This window comes from Urocampus carinirostris, chromosome 2 (genome assembly GCF_059441175.1).
Source record: "Urocampus carinirostris isolate Australia breed hairy pipefish chromosome 2, RoL_Ucar_1.0, whole genome shotgun sequence".
NCBI classification, from domain to species: domain Eukaryota; kingdom Metazoa; phylum Chordata; class Actinopteri; order Syngnathiformes; family Syngnathidae; genus Urocampus; species Urocampus carinirostris.
Window position 1 is genome coordinate 61,115,475 of NC_142350.1, and position 25,938 is coordinate 61,141,412.

Genomic DNA, 25,938 nt, shown 5'->3' on the forward strand with positions numbered 1-25,938 from the left:
TACTTATACTTACATCCCAGACCTTTTTTAACAATTATCTGGACTTTAAAATTGTAATAACAGTTCTCTTATTAATTACTTAAAATAGAAGAATTGTAAAAAAGACGGGCTTAATCCATCCATCCATTATTTGCACCGCTTATCCTCAGTAGGATCGCAGTGGGTGCATGAGCCCATCCCAGCCGTCCTCAGGCAGTGGGCAGGGGACACCCTGAACTGGTTGCCAGCCAGTCGCAGGGTGCACAGAGACAGACAACTCACTCGCTCACCTAAGGACAATGCCACCTAAGGACAATTTTATCTGGCCAATTCACCTGACATGCATGTTTTTGGAATGTGGAAGGAAACCGGAGTGCCCGGAGTATAGCCACGCAAGCACGGGGAGAACATGCAAACTTTACACAGTATGATTTGATCCCATGACCTCAGAACTGTGCCGCACACGTGCTAACCACGGCGCTAGCGTGCTGCCTGACGGGCTTAATATTAATACGTTTATTTATTATAAGCAACAAAAGTCTTTGTAGTAGTATGTTGCATGTAGTATGTAATTAATGATCAGATTCATTGCAAATCTTTATTTTCTGCCAAAAATCTACTTAGCTTGGGCTTTCAATACAAAATCGTTCCTCTTTGCATCATATTGCAGATAAGTGAAAGTATTTCTATTCTGAAGTTAGTGCAGTTTGGCCTTCTTAAAAGTGAATACGAAAATGCATGGCTGGACACTCAAAAAGTGTACTCCTGCACTGGTAATTGTGATTAAAGTAGCTGAGCAGGTTATTTTTGTTGCTAAACACCAAGTCTGCTCAATTCACTTAAGTGTGTGTTGCGTCTCCATAAGGTCAAAGGAGCAATTGTCTCATACTTAGAAGAAAACCACACATTTAACTAAACGGAGCCTATAAATAGGACAGTGGCACAGCAACCACTTGGCCGTTACAGGCATTGGTCCATCAGGTCTTCTGACGATTGCTCGAGGCGAAGCTTATTGCTTTAGCTGCACAAACGCCACTCAAGCTGCCGCCTACCAAAATTAAAGGACAAGTACAAAATGTCGGGCCTCCTCATCTGTATTAGTGGCAATTTATAGCGGCCAATCACGCAGCTTCCGCTTGCTGCCTGACACTCTATATCAGTCCCTCTTCTATTTTTGCATCCTCTGGTTTCTCTACCTGCTCTCATTTATCTTTCGCTCTTTCTGTCCACTGTTCCACCCTCTTGCACTGTCTCTCGCACGGTGTCGCTTTTTTCTGTGTCACCCCTCCCTTCCATTCCCATTTCCGTCACCTCACTCTCTGTGCCCTCTTTTCTCTGCCTGATTGAGTTACTTTGTCCTCAGTCTGGACTTTATTGGGTGGACAAAAACAAAAGCATTTCTAGTATTGTCTTCCCTTCACTGCTGTTGTCAGTTCAACTGTTGTCCACAGAAGACGTATTAGTTCTTTGTATTATAGCAGCGCATCAAAGACATTGAACTAGGGGTTTAAATCTCCCCACTAAAGACAATTGAATACAGTTTTTTTCAAGCACAAAAAGGAGCAATTTGAGCAGGCTGGAATTTAGAATCCGTGGTTAAGACTTACTTCGATTTGGTACGACTTCATTCGCCAGTCAGTAACAGTTACTTTATTACATATACCCAAATTAACTTGCCTGTTCTGTACATTTGGCATTTCCTTCTAAGAGATAACTACATAAAAGAAAATTAGACACGAATCTTGATACATTTCAATTTGTAATTCCCTGTTCAGTTTCTTACACACCTAATCTTTGTACTTCCCAGGTTCCCCCAAAACCAGCAAGTAACGCAGGAGTGGCTGCTTTTAGTTCGTCGGCGAGAGGAAAAAAAGGCAAGACTCCAGGCATCCATGAGCAGCCACTCCCAGTAGTTAAACTGTGCTCATCCACCCCAAACCTGGACACTTCCGCTGCCCTGTCCAGGTCGTGCGTGTTGCAAAATAAAAAAGTGTGTTTGAATGGGAGGCTCTCCGAAGAAGTAATTATACACCACCAATTAATTAAAACTGCAAAACACATCAGCTCTGTTTCGTCAGAGGACGACACTCCTTCGGGTTCTTTGAAAACAGACATATGCTCCCCGCAAAACAGTATTTCTCCCTCGGTTGAAGCCAAATCAAATTCTTCCCCCGCTCTGGATAAGTCCCCCACAAAGCCACAGGTTCAGGAGGCTTCAAAAAAGCGCTCAAGTGACAAAAAGAAAGATAAAGAACGGAAGGCAAAGAAAGACAAACGAAAAGAAAGAAAGCCAAAAGGCAATGGACCTGAAGCAGAGAGAGTAAAGGGTAGTAAAAAGAAAGAGGAAATTAGAAAAAAGAAAAAATCAAAAAAAAAGAATGGAAAATCGCAACAAGGTAAGGACCGTAAAGGTAGTGATGAGCTGAAAACTGCAAAAAAAGTGGACAAAAACATGATTAGCTCTAAGAAACACAGTAAAGACGTTATAAACAAATTAAATTATAGTGAGTCATGTAATGGAGCAAACCACGAAACACAGAATGAAGGAAACTTAACAAATCATATCAAGCCATCTGAGCTCCAAGCAATGACTGCTGACAGCTGTCTGAAGTCAAAAGAGAATGACTCCATCAAGTGTTTAACAGTCCCACCAAAACATCCACCTTCGTCTTCTGCCTTAGGCCCTCTTTCTCCGCCCTCCTGCCAGGAGCATGATAGCATACCCCTGAAGAAACGAAAAGCCAGAAGACCCAGCTGGACGAAGCTGGTGCAACGGGCTCAGAGGCTTGAAAATCAGGAAGTAGATACTCAACAGAGCTCTTCTCAGATGTGTTCCACTCACTCAGCTCCCTCTTGCTCTCAGACTTTAACCACGGAAAAACCGTCAACTCCCAACCTCACCTTGTCCAATCCTAATCAGTCTGTTTCTGATAACCCTACCACCCCTACGCGAAGACGGGGCCGACCCAAATTCCATTCCATGATCTTTGATGACCCCCCTTTAATACTATCCCCTGAGGAGGTGGCCTTTCTGGAGTGTGACGAGCTTCCGAAGAGTCTTTTGGATTCCAGCCCTAAGAAACGCGGCCGTCCTCGCAAACAACACCTAAATGAAACCAACATCACTCATAAAAACGAATATTCTCCTTCCTCTACTCCCCAAAAGAGAAACCGGAAGCTTAAAATCCGAAGGCTGATCAATGAGATGAAGAAAAAGAAAAAGAAGCGACTTCAAAAGGTATTAACATCTGGCAATGCAACAGAGAATTCTAAGAATTTCAACAGTGGCGCAAACCCAGTGAAAACTCACAAACCGATTAAAACTCCGACAGTGCCCATGCTCTCTGACTTAAGCTCCTCTTTTGGGACCAAGTTAGGCCCTCAGATCAATGTAAGCAAGAGAGGAACCATTTACACGGGCAAGAGGAGAGGGCGCAAACCTAAATCCCAAACAGTTCGTCAAAATACCCACAGCTACACTGGTTCATCTTTGTTCAGCCAACCTGTTGAACAATCTCTTTTCGGATCCAATCAGTCGCAGCCTCCCGTTGCCCATCCATTTCCCTCACCATCTCTCACTCACTCTAGTGGGGCCCAGAGCCCTTGCAGCGAAGGGAGTGTTACAGAACCAACATCCACTCTGCTTTTTCCTCCACCATTTTCCCTCCCATCACCGTCGTCCTCCTGTACCTCGCCCCGTCCACCATCCAGCTCCTCTCTCTCGCCCTTTGTAAAGAAAAGTTGTCCATGCCAGGGCAGGCAGCACTTCCCTTTCCACCAGTCGTCGTGTAAGCTCTCCCCCAGCGGTCCTCTCTATCCTGCTGCCGCCAACTCCCCCAGCCGCCTCAAAGACGCTGCCCCATCGCCCAGGAGTGAATCGCACAGCGAAGAGACTTTACCTAGCGACAGCGGAATTGGGACGGACAATAACAGCGTGTGCGAGCGAGCGGAATTGAGGAGTGTTAGGGGCGTGCTCAGGTTGGGTCAAGGGTCAGGTGGGATTCTCGGGGGTCCCAAACTCTCCTCCCTTTCAGAGCCCCTGATGACCAGACACAAGAATCCTGTTGGAAACTCAACTTCCATGGAGCGGCATCGGCACAAGCACCGGCGACGGGATTATAGCTGCCCTTCATCCTGTAATTGCTTGTGTCCTTGCCCTGGCTATAAGAACTGCACCCATTCCGATTACTTCCCTTGCATTAGTCACAATTCATTGAAGAGACAAAAGAACAAACACAAAAAGAAACAGCAGCAGTTATTTATGCAAGATCCAGAGTTTTTTTCTGAACTGGAAGAGCTTATCGGTCAATTAAGCGAAGTTCACATTGGTCGGCGAGGCTGGGCTAGGTCGGAGCTGGGCCATGGTTTTGATGGAGTCAAGCGACATCACTTCTCGCATTCTCACCACTCCAATATCTTCAGGATTAACTTAAATGGCTTCTACTCCCCTCACCCTTCGTCTTACGTTGCTAACCCCGCCTATGCACCACAATCCTACTACCCATGCCCGACGTTGCATTCTAACAGGAAGCCGGAACGTAGGCAGTGTGGCTGCCCGTCGAAGTTCCAGGAGACAATCGACAACATGGGGTTTTTCAACGGTTACCCGCCGGCCACAACACTTTACCACCATCTTCCCGGCTCATATTCACTACCCTCTCCTCATCAGTATGCCTCCCAGGGGCCGCACAATGCCCACATCCTGCTAAACCCCGCCAGGTTTCATAGGCGGAGGAATAGGCTGGTGAGGGAGGGTGCCCTCGGAGCGGAAATTGAAGGCAATGAAAGAGGCCTTAATTTGGGGTATACGTCTAACCCCTGTGACTGCGGTCATAAACATAAACACAAACAAAAGCTCTATGAACGTAATGTGGAGAAAGAGTCAGGGTTAGCACATAAGGGACAGGATAATACGGTCGGCAGTGAGGCTTTCTCTACTTCAAAATCGACGTTCGTTTTTGGCCAAGGAGGCAGGCATAAAGGCGCAACAGAAAAAGTGGGCGTGCTCTCCAAAGAGTCACCTTGGTTACGAGAGAATGCAAAAGCTTCATTCTCTTCTGCCACATCATCGTTGTTGCCTGAGAGTTCAAAAAATACCTCTCTTTTTTCTGTGGGCCTCGGCTCTTCCCACTTGTCTTCGTTTGGAGGGGGATGGGGCGCCCTGGGGCAAGGTTGGACCAGATTACGAGGTGCGGGGTTCCCAAACACCAGCTGGGGGTCCCCTGCTGGACAGGCCGGCAATGTTATTCCATCTGACTTGGAGGACGACGACAGAGACGACGTTTGTCTCCCCCAACCTGGCAGGAGACAGCCGTCCCAGATGCATACCAACCTGTTCACATCTGTTGATGTGACGACGGGGGAGAGTGGGTCCAAGAGCAGACTGACCGGTAGAAATCCGGGAAGCTGGGACAGTTCATGGAGGATGGATGAGCCAGCTTGGACAGAGAGCAGAGGAGCAGGTGAGATGTTGCTCAATTAAATATACTCAATAGGAGGTTTCCATTTCAAATGTTTTTTTTTTAATGCGAACAAATGCAGTATTTGACTAATTCTTTGGAATTTTTCAATGTTCTCTCAAATAGTATAGGATGAATGTAGCTCCAACATTCCATAGCTGATGGCTATTATTTATCAACACCTTAGCTGTGGTACTGTTGTCGCAGTTGCCTACTTTCACTATAAACAATCATCACAATCACTGATCAATTACCACCTTCACACCATGCTTATAACAATGATTCTTGCAAATCCCTCCCTCAGAACAAGAAGATAGTACAACGTCCAATAGACAAACAGTATTAAAGTTCAGTTTAAATTTTAGCTTCAAGTAGTTATCATTGTATTCAAAATCTTATTTGTTGAGGACCTCTTTTAAAACTAGCTGCACATGTAATCATCAACCATTCTGGAAATGAAGTAGCATAAAAATAAACAAATCCTTTGTCAAATAATACATGACCTACCTTGCATTAAAAAAATTAAAGGTGGGAAAAGGTTTTCCAGCCGGCAAAAAGCTGTACTAAATATACAAATATTTTAGAGAGATATGTTTTTTATTCAGTACACCATCCTGGCCATGTAATGTACAATGTTGCATTTGTTGGCGCTCACTCTTGCTTTGCCCTCAATATTAAGCCCACACAAAAATGCTACTAGTATAAAATCGGGGAAATTATCAAAAAATATCCTGCAGCAATAATATAGAAGATAGACAGGTCTTTGAGGTAGTTATATCTGCATACTTCAACTGCGCCCCAAAATGTTAATAAAATGTGACATTTCTATTTTTTCGAAGACTTTTTTGAGTGCACATTAAATCCCAGCGCTCGATTAAGACGAGATCAGACTTGTCTTTTTATAGGCTCCTTCTGCTGAGCGGCGGATGTGTTTTACACACACATAACCACTCTGCAACCGCTTTCTGTTGGAATTTTTCTTCCCTCCCTGAAGTGTTATGGCATAAGAGCTATGTATTGATGTGAACGAGCCCGAAAATCTTCCTCGAGGCTGTTTGAGCCCCAAGGTCACCCAAGAGCACAGTCATTATTGAACCACAAGATTGGATATTTCAGAACGGACCGACAGGGCCTATTTGACTTGGAGAGTTCCAATAAACAAAGTGTGGTCAGCCTTGTTGAACATTATGGAAAAATGTCAAGAAAGAGAAAAGATGAGATCAGCGGTGATTGATGAAAAGATTAGTGGGTCGGCGCGAGGTTGGAAAGTGTGATCGGAAAATGTTTTTGAAAAGAACAGACATGAAAACTAAACGCAAGGCGTATGTGTTTGGAGAGAAGGCACACACACACTGTCCGGACCTTTGGGAATTTGTTCCGCATTCGACAACTGCGTAAACAATGTGTGCAGTGCTGCCTTGAGATTCGTGTTTAATATTTGATGGGTTCCGTGTCCATGCACATAACTTCAAACATGCATATCTGAATTCAGCTTTTAAATAAAGGGAAGTATTACTTTAATGGGTACCTTTATATATAAAATCATCTGATTAGAAATGCCAGTATTCCGATTTGTAAAGGCACGTAAACATGCACTATTTTCCGCATATGGTCGTAGTTTAATCATTCTGATTGCAATGGTTGGATTTTTCTGATTACTCCTGCAAGCATATTTTAAATGTAGTTTGATTGATTGTTTGCACGCACAATTGATCTAATCTGGGATATTTTCATGTCCCACAGCCCTATGGGACTTGTAGTACAGAGATGAATGATAAACACAAACTCCAGCTTATTCATTAAAAAATTATGAGTATCTGTGGATTTTTGCGGGACATTTCCATTTTATTTTCTGCCCTATTGGTAAAAATGCCACAGGTGTATTCATCAGTATAGAGTGGTACAGTTGAATCCATACATATATTGTGTAAATCTTTGCTTTTGTTAAACCACGTGAAAGCACATCTTGTAACCACACGACGCACATCACTTTTGGATCGCAGAGGAAACAAGCAATGTAAATTGATGAATTTGGTGAATGACATGAATGTAATCTTCCTTTATTTTATGTTCAAGTGAAATGCAGAAACAACAAATACTTGCATAGTGATGTTGCTCCCACTCCGCCCTTGTAATCAGAATCCTTGCAAACGCCACGTATATAGGGTCTCCAGGCATGTAAAAGATTCAGATTCCCCCTGAAATCCAAGATTCTTTATTCGGATTGTTGCCTCCATGTAAACGTAATCAATGAGATACATCTGACGTTAATAAAATATGCATATTCATTCAGGCATTAACAAATGTATGGCTGAAAACAGAACTAATTTCTTTGCATTTAATGAAATGAAATGAAATGATCTGCTTTTATATAGCACTTTTAAAGTCAAGACTTCCCAAAGCGCTTTAAAGTGTGCTTCACATTTCCCAATAGCGGCCGTGTAAGGCGCTAACCTGCTTATTGGAGGCATTAGGGGTTTAGTGTCTTGCCCAAGGACACTTCGACATGTAACACAGAGGAGCCGGGATTCGAACTGTGATCTCTTGATCCCAAGACGAGCACTCTACCTCCTGAGCTAACGCCGCCCTTAATTATTATATTATTATCAATTGTAAAGAATCTCATAAGATATCCATCCATCCATCCATTATCTGCACCGCTTATCCTCAGTAGGGTCGCGGGGGGTGCTGGAGCCCATCCCAGCCATCTCTGGGCAGTGGGCAGGGGACACCCTGAACTGGTTGCCAGCCAGTCGCAGGGCACCACGCTCATTCTCACCTAGGGACAATTTAGACCAGCCATGTTTTTGGAATGTGGGAGGAAACCGGAGTGCCCGGAGGAAACCCACGCAAGCACGGGGAGAACAAGCAAACTCCGCACAGGAAGGTTGGTTGCTGGATTTGAACCCATGACCTCAGAACTGTGCCGTCACCGTGCTGCCCTCTCATAAGATATAATCTGTTAAAATTCAACCGAAGCCTTCAAAATTCCTTTCCCTGCACATCACGGTCTAGATGGACAATTTCCAGTGTCCCGTGTGTTAATCAGTGCAAACAACCAAATGGATTACTTTTAAAGCCCATAAGTTGAATAAGATGTAACGGTTAAGTCAAACACCTTTCAGCGATCCTTTTATTTGCTGGAAACATAACTAAAAGAAGTATCTCAGAAGATACCTAAAACGTTAGGAACGTAGCAAAGCACCATCAGTCATGAAATAGTCTGTTGTTGTCGATGCATTCCCTGACATAAGATGTTAATGATTCATTTGTCATAGTATTTCTGACCGCATAATGAGTGAGAGGCACACATTGTACAAACTTGTGCGCTGAGTGACACCTCCTCACTTATCGGTGAAAATACTAAAACTGTTTTTATAAAATTGGATTCATATATATTTTACTTTTGAAAATTCTATTTTGATCAATAAAACAATAAATCAATCATTTAGGTGTGTTGTTTTCCAATAAATGTACACGAAAATGATTTTTTTAGGCTCTTTTTTGTATCTCCTAATTTTCTTGAAATTGATTATTTACAAGAATTTCAAATTTGGCTATTGCACAATTGAGATTTTTATTTAATCTTCTTTTTATTTAAAATATTTTCTTTGCAAAATGTGTGCATATCAATCAAAAGCTCATGATTAATTTTACCAGTTACAAACTTTGGCATGATTCAGTTTTGAATTTAGGGAATTTTTATTATTCGTTTGAGCTCAAACATAATCCTATATTTATATAATTTGATGTTGACCTAATTAACCTCTTATAAATAGAAATTACATTGATTGAGGACATTACTCATTGATAATAATAAATACTTGTGAATATGCTAAAAATATAGGTGGGGTTGGTCGTTCAAAAAGTTAAAAGTTAAATATTTTCTCAAAGAAGTATGTGTTAACAATGCCCACTTTTGTTTGAAGAGCCCTTATGCTTTATTTTCCACTGCGCCTATCTGCTTTTATTTTACATTTATCAGAGCTGTTAGGGGCAAAACGCATTTGATTCGAGAAAAAGGAGGATGACGACATGCTCAACCCTGCAGCGTTAGTTTCTTGCATATTTGTTTGTGTAGCATGAAAAATATGAAAGTAAGAAAAGGCCTGTTTCGAGTTCTGTCCAAACGCCAACCCAAACACCAAGAAAGATGGAAAAAAGAAGAGTTGATTCAAGCGCATCTAAGATATGCATGTACTTGCACACACATCATCGTAAGCTAGCGTCAGCCTAAGAGACGTTAACGTTATACATAACTATGTATTTCTCTCCAGCAAATTGACAAGATGTTGCCTCAATACTATGTTGACTTACCTTGGAACAGATATAGATATCCTCATTAACTTTATCCACATTGAGGTGGTGTTGTCGATGAGCATATCGCTTGAGCCAAAGCAGTGACTTGTTTTTATTTATCTGTGGCTTTAGAAAGGTTAAAAAATACACACCTTCTAAAAATACACAGCTTCTCAGGATACCTCGTATCAGATTTGCATGTACCCCATGCACACCGTAAGAAAAAACACAAAAACTGACCAACTGCAATGAATTCAGGAAGTCCGAGTTTCTTGGGTCTACTAAGCGCACTGCGATTGGCTCATCGTGTTTGTAGGCAGGGCTTGGACATAGGTTAATTATGACACAGGCAAGAAGATGTCAGCAGATAATAATAAAGTTCCAAATTCCATACGGTTCTTCTGACGCTGAATATGTGCAGGTCTTTTTTGATTTATGTTATATTTATAGCAATAAAATTAGCTAGAAATGGTGTCGATATCTGTTTTATCAAGCCGTTTTTCCCACATTTTTTCGCATAATACAATAACCTTGATCGGCTCCCAAACCTGCACTTTCTATTATTTTTATGCACAAAACAAAAAAGATCAAAGTGAGCGTAAATCAGAAGTAACAAGGGCCGAGGAAACGTTGTGACTCATCTAATCTGTGGCCCATCTGCATGAGTCAGCCTAGAGTGGTCTCACCTCGCACCTCCTGCCGGCCTCATCACTGATCCACATCTGTTTCATTTCCTCCCTGCCGCTTATTATACTTCCCCACCTCCTCTTCCTTCTCCATTACACCAACTGCAGCTTTCCAAGGTGACACGAGAAGCCGCGGGCAGTTCCAAGGTGTTCCAAAGACACGCGGAGCTGACGTCAACAACAAAAGGAGACCAGGTCGACCTAGGAAACGCCCCCTAGCTTCCGATGTTCCTCCTCCCGAGTTAGGGTGCATCCTTAATAACTGCGACACCGGAGGGAGGCAAGCCCCGTCGGACTGGGATGGAGCAAACGTTAGCCCTGTACATGAGCTGACACATTTGGAGTCCCAAGCCAAGAAGAAGAGAGGACGAAAGAGAAATAATGACGCTTCTCCCAGTCATCAGAGGTAAACACTCCACCCATACTCCCAAATTAGTTTCTCTCACAATTCAGCCACTCATTGCTGTGCAACATACTCTAATATTAACCGGCCACATTTCAGCACTGTGTGCTAAACCAGTGCCTCTTCTTTCTCTTTTTTTCCCTCCCTGTCGCTCTATCTCTCGCTTCATGCTTTCCTTTTAGTGTCGCCGAGGACGAGGCGAGTTGTCACGACATGCTCGCCGAATATTTCGGCCGTTCGCGCATCGAGCAGCCCGCATCGCAACTGGCTCGAGTGCAAAGAGACAAGAGTGAAGACGGTCCTCCCAGGAAGACGTTTTTGAGGGCTGGTCTTTACTCTGATGATTACAAAACGACAGAGTAAGCCCATAGCTCATCTCTGTCAAAACATTTATACAGTATAAACTCTAAGAATAAGATTCAGATTTAATAATTCATTATATGGCAGCTTTTTGAATCAGCTAGGTATACTTGACCGGGACCTTTCGCGAAAAGTGAAAATCCGCAAAGTAATGTTGCATCTTATTTTGGGGGGGCCTTCATTAGGCGGACTTGCCGACTTACAGACTGAGAGAGAAACAATTGAAATCCAGTAGGTATTTTAAATTAGTTGATGTTTTTTTTGGCCATGCCTTCATTGAAGGGACTTACCGACTGAGAGATAGAGAAAACAAATTGAAACCCAGTACAGTGGAACCTCGGTTCTCGACCATAATCCGTTCCAGAACCCTGTTCGAAAACCGATTTGTTCGATCATCAAAATAATTTTTTCCATTAAAAATAATGTAAATCGTTTTAATCCGTTCCAACACCCTGAATGTTTACCTTGAATGTTTAACGTAAACATAAAGCTAACCCAGGCTAATCGTACGTTCGCGTTATCGTAATCTTCCGTACGAAAGATTACGCTAACATGAACGTGTAAAAATAAAAAAAAGGGCTGAAACACTTCGTACACCTATATTAGAAGCGAAAGCAAAACAAAGCACGTCCGCACGCAATAACAGTTGGTCACGAAAAGAGCGATCTACACCCGTACGCCGCTCAGCATCGCACCCTAGCGTACGCACTCACGCATTACCGGCGTTCGAACTCCGATTTTTTTGAGCGAACAGCGAAGCAAGAATTTCTCGAAATTTTTGCTCGGACTCCGATTTGTTCGAACAGAGAGGCGTTCGAAAACCGAGGTTCCACTATACTAGATTTAAATTAGTCAATGTTTTGGGGTTTTTAGAGAGCTTCACTTTCATTAAAGCCTTGCCGACTGTGAGCGAGAGGGGGAAAAAAAAGACATGCATCATTTAGGCAGCATGACAAAAGGAGCGGGACACAAACTCTTCTCAGCGAGATGTAGTATGAACGCAGAGTAGGTGTCACAGTACAGCATGAATAATAATAATATGAATTGGCCAATCGGGCATTGAAGATTTCAAGTCAAGAGGTGCTGGCCAATTAGTGTGAATGTTGGCCGTCGAAACATTCCTCCGAAATGCGAGAAGCATTCATTTTCATTTTTACCTTTTTTTTTTTTTTTTTTTAATTAAATGACCAATTGGCTTGAATCTTGGCTGGCTGAAACGTGCATCGGTGTTGCGGGATGCATTTGATATTTTTTGTTTTGTTTGTTTATTTACACATTTTTTTTCCCCGGAAGAGTGAATATATCGTAAATGAAATATTTAATTGATTAGTAAATTACTGGAGTTAGTGACAATCAAAAAAAACCTCATAAACTCAAACACACAATTAGCAGTGTTAGCATAGTTTCCAAAACCGCTAATGAGCACAAACAAACGTGACACCGCACACAAGTACAACAAACCTGAAATAGATATTACAAGTGTTTAAACTTCCCTTTCTGGCACCACCACACAATAAACTTTCCAAAACAGGCATTCAATAACAGTGAGAGTTTTATTTAGTTTCCAACAAATGCTAGCTCGCTGCTTCCAAGACCGAAAAGACACAGCTATGTCCACTTGAGGTTTTGTTCAACACAGCATAGAAAATGTCATCATGGACAAAAAACATTTTAAAAGAATAATCACAAAGAATTCTTCAATAAACAATGTGGGTTTGCTAATAGTGTGTGGTTGATTACTTATGGCTCAACCGATTAAGTTCTGCAAAAAGTGAGAAAACACTGTACATGCATAATTTAAAGAATAAGTTAACTCATGACAGTAGTATTTTGAATATACAACTACTGTTCTTAAATATTCTTAAAATGAAGTCAACTGCACGCAGCAAAATGGTTTCTTCCTTGATGGATGATAACCTAATAATTGAAAAAATACTGTGTCAAGAATAACATATTTTGTGGACTAAAGACTGCATACGTATCAACCTTTTGAGGATAAAAAGTGGTATCGTGGTATTTTTATGCACGAAAAAGAATCCCTCTCCAGAATATTGTAAAAAAACATGTTCTTGTTTAAAACTTTTACCAAAACGGAAATTGAATACCATCTTAGAGCGGTTTATTCTCTCTCAAAAACTCAAGATAAAGCAGCCGTAGATTAAAATACTAGTCTTGAATCAAGATGTTTGTTGCTATTTAAATTTCCAAAAACATTGCATTTCAAAATCGTAGGCGTTTTTAAGGGGGGAAAAGCGGTATTCTAACGCATAAAACGGTAGAGTTGGTGAATATGTAGACTGCTACTAAATCAGGGAATACACTAGGTTAACTTTTATGGTAGAGGCTAAAAACAAGTGTAAAGTTAGCTATTTTTAAGTGTGTATTTCTCAGACTCCCATGCAATTAAATTAACTTGTTTAACCTGTCTTTATATTCCTAATATACAAGTAATCATCACACACACACACACAGTCACGTTTCTAAGATCAGTCTAAATAATCATCACACACACACACATAGTCACGTTACAAAGATCAGTCTATTTCTACGTTTCATTGTAATATAATATGACACTCATGTGTGACTCAATTTCCTGTTTATGTGCGACCTCTCAATAAACCACGCCTACGAATGTAGGCAGTTCGGCCCGGGCAGCCTGGCAAGATGGCGACTGGGCCGTGCTCCCTTCATCCGCGAAGGAGATCAAAACTGTATAAATGCTTGGACCTGAATAATTCCGCCAGCAACGAGTTTATATCTTTATAAACTCCGACACAAGTTAACCACAAAACATTGAAACTGAATCCCAAATCATACAAAAACCGCAACAATGTTACACTGAAATAACCTGATCCATATGTCCAACTTTTACTTTCAGTCCTCCTTCCCAGGCACAACTTTTCTCCAGAGGCGGTGCTGAGTACAAAACTGGCCAACAGGAGTACGGCCTCTTACCGGCGCCCATCCATGTTGGTGAGTCTCCATCAACATTCACGAGAGAATTATGAGGCAACGACGTGGCAACTTATTCAAACTCGCGCTTGTGTGCGACAGGAAAGTTCTTGAGGATGAAGAGGATTCATTTCCAGTTACCATATGATGTCATGTGGCTTTGGCAGAACAACCAGGTAAAAGAACAAACACAGAGAACTAAATCTCAATCCTAGATTGATTTATTTTTTATAGTGTGTCGGGTTCTGGCTATGATTCTAACTTTGGTAGAGCAAAAATTTGTAGCAGTATCTTTGTCTTTTTGGACCTGCGCAGAATCCCAGCCTTTGCAGAGAGGATTGCCGTTTGTGGTTATTTTTACTCTGCAGGGGAACGGCTCTCATAATAGCCTTGTCGTTTCTCATCAAATTCCAACTTGATCCAAAGAACAAACTGCACAGCTCGTTTGCGACTGGTGAGCTATTATAGCCCTTAGTCCCAACTTTAGTTGGCACCAGCACAAAAGGACTTTGTGCAGCAAGGCCATTTCTTTTCTCAATGGTACATTTCTCTTCTCAACATTTACTCCTCAAATGATGTCAGTTTGTGGTTATTTCTGTCTGCCATTTTAATGGGGAACTTTGAAATTACATAAAAAATGTGTCATTTAGGTATGAAGGAAATGATTTATTTAGCTCGTAACCAAGTAACTTCAGGTCTGAAACATATTGAAGCCTATAGGAAGCATATTTGATATGTGATTACATCAAATGTTGGAGGAGTTGCCAATCCTTATTGGGTCATTGAAAACTCCTTTTGTCATTGCTTGTGTCTATGATAGATAGATACTTAATTCATCCCCGAAGGGAAATTCACATTTCCAGCAGCATCCCTGAGCTGAGAACAATACAATAATAAAGCAATATGTGCTTGGAGCTTGGTGGGTGACTGATACAAGTGTTTTTGTCCAAATAAGTTCTATACTGTTATTTTTCACAGGCTGGCTTTTGTTTTTAACAAGTCATGAAAAATGTATATCATTCCAAATATTGTCCACCAGACTACAATGTGGATATTTGTGGTGTATTGTATATATGTTTTGACTTTGTACTAGTGTTTTCTTTTGTGCATTGATCTAGTTCTTCTATGATAGAAAACTACATTCTTCTTCTTTGAAAAATATAGCTTTTTTTTATCTTTTACAAAAACAAACATTGTTTTCTCCAATAAATACTGGCTACTTCCTTGACAGCCAATACCAGCAGTTTGGTTCTATGTGAAAATTGTGTTTCTCTATGTCAAAAATGAGCTTCTTCCAGACCAAAAAATAGCAAAATGTTATTTAATGCTTAAAAGTAGCTCATTTATTCCACGCCAAAAACTAGCTGCTTCAAAAACTATTGCTTTTCCCCCCGCTAATTCCTTCATAGTAAAGACTAGCAAAATTTGGTTCCGTGTGAAAAAATAGCTTTCCTTTTGTGTCAAAATCTAGCTTTTTCTTCCACACCGACACTTGAAAGTATTCTTATTTCATTCTTTATTCCATAGTTTTATGTCAACAACTAGCTCATTTGTTAATACCCGAAACTAGCATCTTCTTCTATGCCTAAAACTTGTGTTGTTTTCTTCTCTAAACAAAACTACCTTTTTTACACCGAATACATTTTATTTGCTAAATATAGATTATTTGAACACCAGAAGTTGCCCCTTTTTTTTCACCTAAAATTACTGTTGTTTTCTGACTGTGATATTATTTGACTTCTCCAGCGCAACTTATGTTTGTTTGAAGGCAATACTGTATTATATATGGCCAAATGTTTCTTATAGTCCAAAAATAGTGAATTAATGGCTTTATCAATGTTGTATGGTGCAGAGACTTGGTGCCTGAATGCAGATTTGAGAAGGAAATTAAATGTTTTTGAGAGGAAGTGTTTGAGGAGTATGTTAGGAGTGACAAGATTGGATAGATGGAGAAATGAAATTGTGAGAGACAGAACTGGAGTAGTAGTGAAACTGAGCAAGCGTGTGGATAAGAGAATATTAGCTTGGTTTGGACACATGAAGGGGATGGATGAGGAGCGAATGTTGAAGAGGATCTACAGAGCAGAAGTCAATGGAAGGAGACCAAGAGGAAGGCCGCAATTGACGTGGATGGATGGTGTTATGAGTGCACTGCAGGAAAGAGGTCTAAATATAGTGGAAGCTAGAGCTCTTGTTGGTGATAGGAATGAGTGGAAAGGTGTTGTAAAAGGATAGTGGGATGTTTAGACGCGTTCTAAGGGATGGGCAGGGCACCCGTATGATGCGGCAGAGGTAAACCAGTAAAAGCTGTCGGGCCCTGCTGTTGAACAGAAGAGTGTGTTGTGTCACCCTGACCCGAGTGATATGGCCGCTTTCTTGTGTCCCGTTTCATCCGGAGGGACGAAAGCATGACCAATTTGGGTGCCGAGGTGCTTCACTTATTTGGGTGTTTGGGCATTTGGGTTGGCCATGGTCCACAAAATTTTTTGTGTGTTTTTTTGCTTTTTCCCTTTTTATTTTCTTTTTTATGTGTTTGTCTTGCTGTCGGTCACCCCTCTCGAGGGATATGACAAGGGTAGATAGATAGATAGATCACTGGTTAAGCATAAATCACTCATAGATGTGATGTCAACAATAATGTCAATCCATCAACACCTGACCTTTTTTTTGACTCAACTTTAATTAAAATCATGTCATTTCCCCACCAGCTTCAGCGGCAACCTGCCTTCCCTCTGAAGAGGAAGCGACACTACAGTACGTATAACAGAACAACGTACTCGGATGTTTTGGAATGAACGCTCTCATACACAACCTCATTGTAAACATCTCACATACAGGCAGACTGAAAGAAAGGACTCTCCCTTCTCAGCTCTTAGCGGTGAGAGTCAATGACGAGTTTATTTCCCCGTGCAAAAGTTGCGAGCTCAATATTTATTGGCCGTTTCCTTACTCAGGAAGAGCACTCGGGTGACCTCGCCAGGCTCTTTCCTCACCTCGATATGGAACCTTTAAACAGCGAGGAGAGGTAAGGGAATGAAAACAGCAGAGCAAACAATCTGACGGCTTGTTACTCAATGTTTTTCCAATGTGGGTCAGGAGCTTCGTGGTGACGCATCGCGTGTTTTTGGTGAGGAATTGGGAGCTGGTGAGGGAGCGCCAAATCCAACTGAGGATGGAGGGGATGCGAGAAGGGGACAGCGAGACGGAGGAGAGAGACTGGCGAGCTGCGTGCGGGGATGGAGCCAGTGGGGACGACAGCTACATCAAGTCAGGTCCATGAAGCAAATGTGTGTGTTAGTTTCTGTAGGTGTCACAACGCTCAAAACATGCTTCCCTTCTATATTTAGATCATTCGGGGATGAGCAAAGTAAATTCAACCTCAACCTTTTAATGTCAAATTCTCCCATGGGATGGGGCATGTCAACCGAAAAGACATGTCAAACAAATCATCAAATCAAACACATAATTGTATGTGGCTGCGAGACAATGTTAAGAGAAGCACAAGAAAAAAATACAGCTGCATTGCATCAAACAGTGACTTGAAGTTTTTAATAAGTGCACGAGATGTCGCCAAAGCTGGGCGCCACTCGCAAATCACCCGTTGTAACTGTATTTGCTGACTACCATTAATCAACCAGAGAACATTGTGTAAACCCATCCGGATGTTTCTTTCCTTGAAATAAAGTCACGGACATTCTGTTTGAGGCAATACAAAAAATACAAAATTTAAAAAAAAAAATAGCACTTGGGTGTTAAAGAAGCTTTAGCTCCTTTCTATAATAGATAGAAAGCTAACTATGAGATTGCCATATTCTTAAAAAAATAAAAAGCAAAAATACTTCATTAAATAAATAATTTAAATTTGTGTTTGTATCTGATTTTGTTCACTTTTACATTTTGCATAAGTTTACGGGACTTAAATAAACCGTAGTGGAAATGAATTCAAGAATTAATTCATTCGTTTGTTTTGCTTTTTTTTTCATAAATGCACAGTTAAAATACTACAAGAGAATAAATCTTGGTGAAGGAAAAAAGGGGGGAAGCTCAGTAATTGTCTTATAATCAAAAACCCTCAGTAATAGTTTTCTAATCAAATCTTACATCCTTTGATTAAAATTTAATTCTGAGCCTCCAAAAAGACCCCCAGCCCTCTAGCTAAGCCACACTTTTTATGCCATTAATTTACTAGTCCGGAGAATGTTTTTTCTACCATATGGCCCCCGAGCTAAAAGGAGGTTGACACCCCTAACCTAAAAACCTTCCATCCTTTAAATACAATTTATTCGGTGTCTCTGAAAAGACCCACAGCCCTCCAACAATTTGTATGCCATTAATTTACTATTCCGGAGAATGTTGAGAATGTTTTTTTTCTACCATCTGGCCCCCGAGCTAAAAGGAAGTTAACACCCCTAACCTAAAATGTCAAACTCTTTTTTTTCCCCCTAGAAAATATATTTGGCAATTTTAATCATTATTAAGAACAGCAATAACCTAACCACCTTTTAATTATTTTTTTTTAATGGCATGATTAGTGCTTTGCACTAGAAGGAAACGTACAACGCTAATGCTTATGGCTTAAGTCCTTGCAACATTTAATAGGTGCGAAGGCTATAAATGATGAAGGCTTTTGAGCACTCATGCTAATGCGGCTAGCGTATGTGTTGTTAGCAACTACCATCAATAGTTGCAACGTAAGCGTCGCTAATGTCATTGTCTGAAACTCATGACAAAAAGTTAGCGGACACCAGGGCAGACAACTCTAAAAAGTTGCCTCCCCCAATTTTTCACAATAAGATACAATAAGACGTCTAATCGCAAAAAAAAAAACCATTGTTGCAAAGTATTAAGGATTGATAATTCAGAATATATAACAGAACGACACTTTAAAATTAAGTTTGTTACACATCTACTTATAACATTCATTGTTTTCCATCTGCCATTAGTATGCACCTGTATTTACTCATATTCATTCATGCAATGTTTGCGTTGCGTCGTCTGCTACAAGCCACGTGAACTACTCTTTCCTTGATGCTTTTAATGTACGTTTACGTTTTGTAGCGTCATAATTGTTGTTAGCTTCTTTTGACTATTTCTTATGGGGCCTAGGTTTTGGCTTGATTCCTAACCACCTCTCCATTTTTCTTGTGTTCTCTGTGCGTCTACTTTGCAAAATGATATGCATATGCATGATCTTATAACACTCAGGAAAGTCCAAACGCACTAAGTTATTCGATGTAGTCTTCTGATCGGCTGCTGCGTATGCAAATTGCTAAACAAACCGAAATTCTGAAATATCCAGACCGAACGAAGATTTCGAAATCAGAATAAAGCAAACGTTTGATTAAAAAAAAAATCTTTCGTGTTCATTTATTTATTTTTTTTCTTTAAAATGTTGTCGGCCATCCGGGCAGACACATTTTGTAAGTAGTACGCCCGACGTAAAAGATGTACGCCCCGGGCATCCAGGCAGATGTTATTTCAGACACTGCTAATGTTAGCAGCCGCATCAAAGATCCTATCTACATTAGCATCAATGACAATCGGGGTTGGGTAGGGCTCCTTTAACTGGATTACTTTCAATTACTTTTGGATTACTCCAATACCAAATATGCTAATAAAAGAAAAAAGAAACTAAATATGAATAAAATTACTAAATTTTGTGCAGGCTTGGGGAGTAACGGAATACATGGAACGGCAAAAATGATGTTGGCAAGCTGTTTGGATTTATTTTCATTTCGTTTCTGTCGCATTTTATGTTAGTTTTGCTGGAGATCAAAGAGATCAAAACCAGGAGAGAAAGTTTACCACGTGTTGTGAGTCATCATTTTATTCATATTTAGTTTCTTTTGTCTTTTATTTGCATATTTGGTATTGGAGTAATCCAAAAGTAATTGAAAGTAATCCAGTTAAAGTAACCCTACCCAACCCTGATGACAATTAATTATTTTAATTGCCTGACTGCACAAATGTTTTTGCATTTTTTTGTAGAACAACAAAAAGCTTACACAAACAAGCTTTGAAACTTTCCCCTGTGCACTAACTTGCCCCAAGCAGCACACAAATAGAAAACGATCTCTGATGAGTTTACAACTTAACATATGTATGAATATTAATCACCCCTCCTGACACATTTGGTCCACATGCAAGAAAAAGCGTTATGTAAATTGCAGCTTTCTGAAGGTGTTTTTTTCAGGTTATATCGTACATGTGAGGCATTTTTGCATAGCAGACTAAGTGTAGTAACAACAAGATTGCATTGTTACAAGGGCGTGGCTTTCAACAGCAATTTTTCACCATCCCAACAATGACACCAGATGGGGGGCTTGATGAGGAATGGCGCCTGGGTGCAGGAGAATGCCGAAATGTTAGTGTGATATTTGACAGGTTGTATTAAAAGTATTTTTGGCGCTAAAACCTATTCAGATTCTTTGAAAAAATAATGATTAATGGATTATTATGTTTGGTAAAAGTTTATATGGCACAACTGAGATTGCCTTATGCAAGACGAGTGCAGCTATCAAATTAAAGTTATTCAGATAGCCAATAAAAATATAATATAATTTATAAATACAGGAGTCAGAACACACATTACTTGATAATGAGTAACAAGGTTTCATTTTCATGGGGCGGTTGAGCAAGTTTTTTTTTCCATTTACAGCCCAACACATAACAATCCTAATGCTAACGACTGGTGTAGCGACACTAGCAGTTAAGGCTTAAGTCATTGACAAGGCTAACTCTCATTTTTAGCATCAGTGACAATAGTTTCCGCTAAAGCTAGCGTCAGTTTCCTGATGATACGGGCCACTAATTCTCAAGTCCGCGCTTGTGTCGCTAGCTAGCGGTTGCACCGGCACAAGTACATACTAAACGCCGGTTACTGCCCAAACTACAAACTATTGACCAACCTAAGCCATAGCCAAGCAAAGTCAACAGGAATGGAGCGCAGTACCAACAGAAAATCACCCGATCAATGTTACAAAAGCTGATTTGATTTGATCATTCATTCATTGGTCTGTTGAAATACATCACTATTACTAAAGTAGAATTTCTCTATTTTTCTCTTTCCAGATGTACCAGTGGAGGTGGTGGAGGTGACGATTTCCAGCGGTGACCCCCACTCGGGCAATGATGACACCCCGTGTTTGCCTAAAGCCAGCCCACGTGTAAGTGCATACATGAATGCGAAACAAGATGATGAATTCTATCAATTTCCCAATTTATATCTCCATGTAGTTATTCTTTTTAAAACCTTCCTGATCTTGTTTATTACAGCCCAAAGAGAGCCATAACAGAGAGGATGAAGAAGAGGAAGATAAAGTAAGAAAATGCAAACGAGAGAGAAAGAGAAAGCGGCTCAACGATTTACTTTTGACCCTGCAGCATTCGTAATCTGACCTACAAGTCGAGGTGAGCGGCTAGTAATAAAATGGGAACGTTTTTAGTGGTTATGGCCACGTTAGATTGAGGGATAAAAAAAAAAATCTGTTCAAAACCTGTTTCCCAAAGTAAAAGTCTTTGTTACACTTATAAGAAAACATTTATTTAGAAAAGGCTACAATTAATGCATAACTTTTTCGAAAATGATATTTTATGATTTTATATATATATTATTGCTTTAAATGGGCAGCACGGCGGTGCAGTGGTTAGCGCGTGTGCGGCACAATTCTGAGGTCAAGGGTTCAAATCCAGCTACTGGACTTCCTGTGCTGGGTTTGTATGTTCTCCTCGTGCTTGGGAGGGTTTCCTCCGGGCGCTCCGGTCTCCTCCCACATTCCAAAAACATGCATTTCAGGTGAATTGGCCGACCCAAATTGTCCCTAGGTGTGAATGAGCGAGTGAGTTGTCTGTCCCTGTGTGCCCTGCGACTGGCTGGCAACCAGTTCAGGGTGTCCCCTGCTCACTGCCCGAAGATGGCTGAGATGGGCTCCAGCACACTCGCGACCCTACTGAGGATAAGCGGTACAGATAATGGATGGATGTTTTTTTTCACATACATAGAAATTTATGGCAGGCCGGATAAAATCATCTATCCGGCTGGCCCCGGCACGTGGGCTTTATGTTTGAAACGCCTGTTGTAAACAATGTCCACTACATTTTTATCAATAGAAATGCAGGCAATTCTGATTCAAATCATACACTGTGGTAATTTTGGACAAAGCAGGACATCAAGTTCTTAAAGTTTGTTTTAAAATGTAAAACCGCTCAAAGACTCAACGTGTACCAGCAGTGATTGAATGACAGTATCTATCATTTTGTGCAGGCGGGAGCACTCAAGAGATAAAGGGACCAGGTACGCCGCAGGGAACACAAGACAGGTTGTGCATTTGAATCGACAATAACATCACACGCCACAGCGGAGCAAGGAGAATTTCAAAACGCGAGAAAGACATCACCGCGCTCCGCCAGCTGCTGAACCGAGCGCTCTGAAGGGCATCACACCAAGGATGAAACCATGGCAACACATCTTTTGTCCGGGATGAAAAAAAAAAAAGAGCGAGTGAAAGAGAGACAGGATAAACTGCAACCGACCAGCTGAAATTAATTTGCACTAGTGCCCGGGCACACTAAAGACACAAAAAAAAGTATACCCCCACCCCTAATAAACAGACATGGATTGCGCCAATTTTGGTACCTTATATCAAACTATGAACCGTCTGGACCGTCTGTGGTTCTTGGGCTGAGAGCACTAACTAGGTCGCAAATAAAGCTTCCAAAGTCACATTGCACCTTTAGGAAAAGGGAGGAAGCGTGCCAGCTTAAAGCACTTGTTTGGCTTTTCTTCACTTTACAAGCCAGTGAATAAAACAAAGGAGAAGGGGGGTTTTAGAGGATGAGGGGGGGCTTGTTGGGACGGGTTCCTTGGCGATTAGAGGAATTTTGGCAGCGCTGCAAAAGAATTTCTAATAAGGTTTTAAGAAAGATGTTATTTTTTGAGATGTGTAAGAAATCTATGAACACTAGGAATGTTTATTGTGAACTATTTTCTTCAGATATTGCTTCCCGCTAAAGAAGGGAAAGTCAAATGTGTCTTTATGTACTTCTGCCTTTGAGAATGTTTTATTATTGACAATCAGAATGTCCCAGGGTGTTTTAAACAAAACAAAATACGAAGAAAAAGATGGCAAACGTGAAACGCTAAGTAGAAGTGCCATGCTGTCTTGTGTCCAAGCAATATTTCTCATGTTAAGACTATATAATGATACACTATAGGTTTGTTTTACAAGTTACTTTTTGTGTTCAGATTAAGCTCACTTTACAGGCATTCGCTTAGTTCTTTCAATAGTGTTTAGTTATATGTGTATAACAAAACTGACACGAGTTAATCATTTAATTGTTTGTTCTTCTACAACTGACCAACCCATTAGACAATTGTTTATAGACTATGATTGTATTTCTTCTTTTATAATCATTTGTAACGTCTTAGATAAGCATGTTTCGTACTGGTCAGTGATTTTTACGTTAATGTGGCTTTTAAAAGAAAAAAAATTAACAACCCAAGAAAGTGCAATTTCTTTGACTGTTTACATATCCCACATACATATAGATTATGTTATACCCCCCCCCCCCCCCTCCTCAGTTTCATATTCCAAAACTGCATCTTTGCAAGTTTTTCATTTAATAGCAAAGGTACTTATGAGTTATCCAGTTTGCATGACTTGTAACCTTTGCCTGCTGCCTCTAATAATCTACAAATATCATTTTTAAAGGTCAGGTCTTTCCGATATTGGGGGGCTTATATCAAAGCTTATATCAAACAATAAAAAGCATTTATGTCAACCAACTATTTGGGTGGATGTCTTTACCAGGCACGGCTGCAGAGAACGGGCGGTAGAATATTGCCTCTTGGCTTAACAGCGACATCTATTGGTGTTTTGTTTGTCCTCCATGATGACCCTTAATAGAAGCCGTGAGCATCGCACCAAGGAGCGGGGGAGGGTCGTGGATCACTTTGGGGAATCATTTCCCCCTTGCTGCCCTGAAACAACCAAGGACACTATTTATAGCGCGGAATTCGTAGCAAGGACATTTTAAAGGGTATTAGTGACGTTTACAAACTACCCTGCCACTTCTTAAAGGCTGGTTTGTTGGAAAGGAAAACACAGTGTCGTACATATTTTAAAAATGGGTGGAAATATTTAACGCTTTTGAGTACATAGCGCCGCCATTGTTGTTTTGACATAATTTGTGCGCATGCGCCGGTGCCACATTCGAGGCTAAAGGGCGGGAAACGGCGAGAGTTTCGGCTACCAAACTCTTAAATCGTTATTCTGCATTGCCAATTCTGTTGTATGAAATTACTTGATATTTCATTAAAAAAAAAATCTGTTATACAAATAAATTACAATCAAATTTTTTTCACTCGACAGTGAATGTTTAGCTCATTAAAACATTTAAGCTTGAATCCCTTAAAAATACATGACCCAACCAAAATTATTTTAAAAATATTTACTTTGTTACCTCCCGTCTCAATTACTGTAATGCACTACTTTCAGGTCTCCAAAAGTCCTTATTCAAGAGCCTTCAGCTGGTAAAAAAAATGCTGCAGCGAGGCTTTTAACTAAGAAAAGAAAGTTTGATCACATTACACCGATTTTAGCTAACCTGCATTGGCTCCCTGTTAGCTTAAGATGATATTTTAAGGTTCTGTTGGTAGTATACAAAATCATGCATGGACTTGCTCCCTCATATCTTTCAGTTTTAATTTCGTCCTATGTTCCGGTCTGGAGCCTTCGCTCTGAAAATGCTGGTCTACTAGTGATCCCAAGAACCAAGAAGAGATCCGCAGGTTCGACAGCATTCTCCATTCGGGCCCCGGTGCTGTGGAATGCTCCTCCCCCTGAGATTCGATCTGCAACCTCAGTGGAACTGTTTAAATCTAGGCTTAAAACACACTTCCATTCTCTAGCATATGAATAACCTATATTTTATGTTGACAATATCTGTGTATTATTTGTTATTGCAACATCCACTGCAGCCTGGTCATCCTAGAAAGGGGATTACCTCATATACGGTCCCTTCTCAAGGTTTCTTCATTTTCCTCGTGTTAAGGTTCATGAGTTTTCCCTTGCCCTCATGTAGGTTTTAGATCAGGGGATGGTGTAATAATAGTCTGTGGTTTACAATAATCAGTGGTCTGGGCAGCCCTTTGAGACTCTTTGTGATTAAGGGATATACAAATAAACTTGACTTGACTACTTTCAGCGCTATGAGAAATATGAAATGCAATTATACATTTTAAATTTGTTCCGTAAAAAAAGCACAAGATCCCAGAAAAACACAGGAAATATATATCAAAATATATACAAATCTAAAAATTAAATGGTATCATACGAAAACATGTTTAGCTTTTTATATAATCAGCACATCACCACAAGGTAAATAAGTATTGTTCACATTAAAAAAAAACTTTATTCGTAATAATTATGCAACTTTGTCTTTTTTAATGTGTAACGTGGCCTTATGTGCTATTGTTAAGTCTATCACCTTACTTATTTGAGTGGAAGACACAATGAGAAACAGCCAGCGCAAAAGATCACATCAAGAACCAACTCCTAGAATAGAATATACTTTTATTGTCATTCTTTGTAACAATGCACACAGAACGAAATGTCGATACACCTGACCCGTACAGTTCAACTGTAGCGAGCCGATGCAGCCGCAGCCAAACAGGGCGCAGCCATTTTAGTCATTAGGTGACCAAACCCCCCAATTCCAACCCTTGAGCTGAGCGTCAAAGGTATGACTCGGCCGAGGCTTGAACCAGCGACCTCCCAGTCTCAGAGCGGGCGCCCTACCA

General features: G+C 40.7%; 1 protein-coding gene across 4 annotated transcripts in view; it reads left to right on the forward strand.

The window, feature by feature from the left end:
• The window catches only part of LOC148372823 (uncharacterized), a 38,338-nt gene extending 14,416 nt beyond the window's left edge, over window positions 1-23,922 (forward strand). Inside the window, exons 3-14 of one of the 4 annotated variants that reach the window (XM_088327399.1) lie at window positions 1,787-5,441; window positions 10,532-10,829; window positions 11,009-11,185; window positions 14,065-14,159; window positions 14,241-14,314; window positions 16,847-16,892; window positions 16,976-17,016; window positions 17,093-17,163; window positions 17,235-17,410; window positions 21,210-21,304; window positions 21,414-21,548; window positions 22,402-23,922. In XM_088327399.1, the coding sequence (XP_088183525.1) occupies window positions 1,787-5,441; window positions 10,532-10,829; window positions 11,009-11,185; window positions 14,065-14,159; window positions 14,241-14,314; window positions 16,847-16,892; window positions 16,976-17,016; window positions 17,093-17,163; window positions 17,235-17,410; window positions 21,210-21,304; window positions 21,414-21,530 (4,845 nt within the window). In that variant the 3' untranslated portion in view covers window positions 21,531-21,548; window positions 22,402-23,922. Of the gene's footprint in view, window positions 1-1,786; window positions 5,442-10,531; window positions 10,830-10,925; window positions 11,186-14,064; window positions 14,160-14,240; window positions 14,315-16,846; window positions 16,893-16,975; window positions 17,017-17,092; window positions 17,164-17,234; window positions 17,426-21,209; window positions 21,305-21,413; window positions 21,549-22,401 lie in introns of those variants that run through there. The other 3 variants (XR_015849567.1, XR_015849568.1, XM_088327400.1) reach the window with 3 other exon arrangements.
• Window positions 23,923-25,938: the final 2,016 nt, after the last annotated feature.